Source organism: Doryrhamphus excisus, chromosome 14 (genome assembly GCF_030265055.1).
Source record: "Doryrhamphus excisus isolate RoL2022-K1 chromosome 14, RoL_Dexc_1.0, whole genome shotgun sequence".
Taxonomy (NCBI): domain Eukaryota; kingdom Metazoa; phylum Chordata; class Actinopteri; order Syngnathiformes; family Syngnathidae; genus Doryrhamphus; species Doryrhamphus excisus.
This window is the reverse complement of record NC_080479.1, coordinates 12870698-12874086: the sequence shown is the minus strand read 5'-3', so window position 1 is coordinate 12874086 and position 3389 is coordinate 12870698. Positions and strand designations below refer to the sequence as shown.

The 3389-nt window shown below is 40.4% G+C and overlaps 1 protein-coding gene across 1 annotated transcript; it reads right to left on the bottom strand.

Moving 5' to 3' along the window:
- Window positions 1-718: 718 nt before the first annotated feature.
- Window positions 719-2715, bottom strand: sem1 (SEM1 26S proteasome subunit). Its single transcript, XM_058047862.1, has 3 exons — window positions 2549-2715; window positions 1993-2086; window positions 719-918 (listed from the first exon to the last, which is right to left on the bottom strand). The coding sequence occupies exons 1-3, from the start codon at window positions 2622-2624 to the stop codon at window positions 876-878; spliced, it is 213 nt and encodes a 70-aa protein (XP_057903845.1). The 5' UTR covers window positions 2625-2715; the 3' UTR covers window positions 719-875.
- Window positions 2716-3389: the final 674 nt, after the last annotated feature.

Genomic DNA, 3389 nt, shown 5'->3' with positions numbered 1-3389 from the left:
TCCGAAGGGGACGAAAGCTGATCCTGCTCACACTGGCATCCATTTCACCACATTAAAAGACCCCCAGAAGCCAGAAAGGACAAAACACTGCAAGAAAACTATTTTGCAGAGGGAGCGTGGAGAGGATAAATTGGCCTCTGGTTCAGTACAAGAAACCCCGCTGTGCCGTGCGGAAGAGCAGGGCCCGACTGGCAGCGGAGGCAGGCCCAGGCAAGGCGGACTCGAGGGCCCCATGCTGGGACCCCCTCCCTACCTCTGACAAACACGCCAGTGGATAATCTCTCCTTCAGGGTCTTGGCCCGGTGTTGCAGGCCTGAAAGGGGAAGGGGACTACACTGTACACACACACACACGCACGCACACTTCAAGTAGACAGCGCTTTGACAGCTTCAACACAAGCTAAAAATATATGTTGGGAATTTTTATGGCAACCTAATTAGTGTGCTATAGGCTGCATATCAATGACAAGAATGTACACTAAAGTAAATAACTAATTGTCTTCATACACTAATGAATTTTTTTTAGTTATTTTACATGAAAGCAGTTTAGGTAGGAAAAAAAAATTATAACATGCCAATGAATAAAAGTTAGCGCTTTTCCACTTGAATAATTCTGAGAACTACTTGTTACAGATCTTTTAGGGCTGCAAATATGTCAACCCAAATAATTCAAGCAAGACGACAATGGTATCAAAATGAGTAAATACAAATAGACAATGTTTTCTCTAAACATTTTACTTCCATCAGCAACTCTTACAAAAACGAAACAAATGAACACATGAAAGAACACCTTTTCTTCTCTCTTTTGTGGCCAACCTGTAATATTCACATAGAAATGTCCGTACTATCCAAAGCTGTCCCAAAACTTGTCAGCGACTACGACGTCTCCATCTTGTAGCCGTGTTTTTCTAGCTCGGCTCTGCAGGAAGGGAGAAAAACAATATGTATAACTTAAAATTCAAGTCATTGTCACTTAATATTGGAAGAACATTACGGTACGTTAAGATGAAAGGTCTGGCAATGACGTGCAAGCATCACTTAAAGCTGAACTAAAAGGACACTTTATTAGATCTACCCGCACAAAACTATAGCATTTAAAACAGATGTTAAATTCTGTCTTTGTAAGGTAATAGTGCTCAACACTGCATCATACTGATGTGCCACTAAGTTAGTTAACCAAAATAGAGTAGAACCTTGGTTTTGGACAACGTTTTGTGTTAAAGTACATTAGTTATCGTACGGCTAAACTGGTCTGCGGAGTCAAGTGCTCAAACAAAATCACCCACACGTCTCTGTGAAGAATGGATAGTGGGACACCATAGACAAGACTTCGGCCAGGTCATCCTTTAATCATCTTCATGATGTGTTTGTGTGTGGTTTGTTTGTTCATAGAAGACACACAGAATGATGAATAACTCGTATCTGTCTCCTTCCTTCCTCTAATAAGCACAATGTGTAAAATGTGCCCTGAACGGATAGGCTTTACATTATTTCTTAGAGAAACATGTATTGTTTTGATTATTTGGAACATAATTACATAAAAAAGGTTCCCGTGTCATACAACAGCTGTCAGTATGATGCACTGCAAACTACAACCTCAATAATAAAGAGAGGTGTAAAATTAACACCTCTTTAACCGTGTCAAATCACAACTGAGCATTCTTATCGTCACACAACTTCAAACGGATCTCATGGTGCATTTCTAAATTCTCAAAAATATCATGTAAGTATATATTAATATTTTTTTCTGTGTATTGACTAAAGGGACTTGCAAAACATTCAACCCACTGCTTTTAACTCATAATGTAATTCCTAACTATTTACAGTGCTTCTATAAGCAATGTCATTCCTATTTACTGTGCTTGTGTAGACAATATCATTCCTAACTGCTATTTATTGTGCTTATGTAAATAATGGCATTCCTAACTATTTACTGTGCTTGTGTCATCCTGATCCCCCGCACATTTCAGCAGACGTTTATAGACAAACATACCTTAACTGGTTTGAGAAGTCATCCTCCACATTGTCATCATCCCAGTTGTCTTCCCAAACATGTGCATCTTCATCCTCGTCCAGACCTGTCCAATCTGGATAAATTCATAGTGGACCGCAAACAGCACGTTAAAAGCGGTCTTGACCGAAGCAAATGATGAGAAGGTGAGGAATAAGTCTTTAAGCACACGCCTTGCCCAGTTGTCGTAACATAGCAAGTAACACCGTGTACACACACACAGTGGAACGGGTAAGCTGCTAGCTAGCATTATAGGCGCTAGTGTAGCTCATATTGACAATGTAGTCATAGCCATATACTGTCTATCAATTTTAATATGAACATACTAACAAAATATTATGATATAAAACGGAGCGCTATGCTCTGCAAATAAAAGGCAAGTTAACTAACCATTCCTTAAATACTATTTCGCTAGCATCGCTAGGTATTGCTAAAGCTAGCATGACAAGGCTAGTTGAGTCACTGTCATACGGTCGAGCATGCGTTAGTAAAATAAATATTAGTCACAGCATATACATAGAACTATACATATACTAACCTTCAGCTGGGAATTCTTCAAACTCATCGTCCTCCTCCAGTAAACCCAGGTCAACGGTTTGCTTTTTGTCTGACATGCTCACCGGCGGGATGCGAGGGTGCTCACCCGTTGCTGTTGAGTGACTGGCGCGCAAAGGATTGTGGGAAAGAGAAATGCTTCAAGCGGGTCATAACTGCGCGGAATGCGCAGTGAAGCGCAGCATGCAGCTTTGAATGGTATATACAAGCGATTACTGAAGATAAAGCATAAAATAAGATATTGACACATTTTCTGAATACGTTTGTGTACAATCAACTAAAGCATCGTATCTTTTGTATAATAAATAAAGCATCAACCACAGTTTGTAAATGCATTCAAGATAAATGAGGCTAATGTACTACAAAACCTCTTGTATACACAATGAAGACATCTGATGACAGATGGAGCTAACCTCAACCTAAGAATATTTTGGTTTTTGTACATCATTATGTCATCATCCTAAGCATTTCCACATGACAGTGCCGCAACATTCCTTGGCAAGGCAGAGAGACATGTTTGTTGGAGAAATGCATGAATGTATATGATATTATTTGGGTTTTTTCTTCATCAAATTGTGTATACAAGGACTTGGTATGAATGGGGGGAAAAGCATGTCGTGCTTAAAAGGCTATGTTTTCATCCCTTGCCAGTGCAATTGACAAAAGCATGACTTATGATAGAGAATGTGGAGTTGACTGTGATGCCAAAGTCCCTCAGTCTTTACAGGTGAAGCACCAGAAAGTGTCCTTCTCGTCCGCCCAGCATACCTGAGACTGCAGTTACATTGTGGCTGGCGCCTGCAGTCTCCCAGCTCCCCCCTCCC

Coding starts and splice junctions, on each gene's coding strand:
- sem1 (XM_058047862.1), bottom strand. CDS start 2,624: ATGTCAGACAAAAAGCAAACCGTTGACCTGGGTTTACTGGAGGAGGAC. Junction 2,087..2,548: donor TGAAGAATTCCCAGCTGAAG/GTTAGTATATGT, acceptor GAATTTATCCAG/ATTGGACAGGTCTGGACGAG. Junction 919..1,992: donor GACTTCTCAAACCAGTTAAG/GTATGTTTGTCT, acceptor CCCTTCCTGCAG/AGCCGAGCTAGAAAAACACG.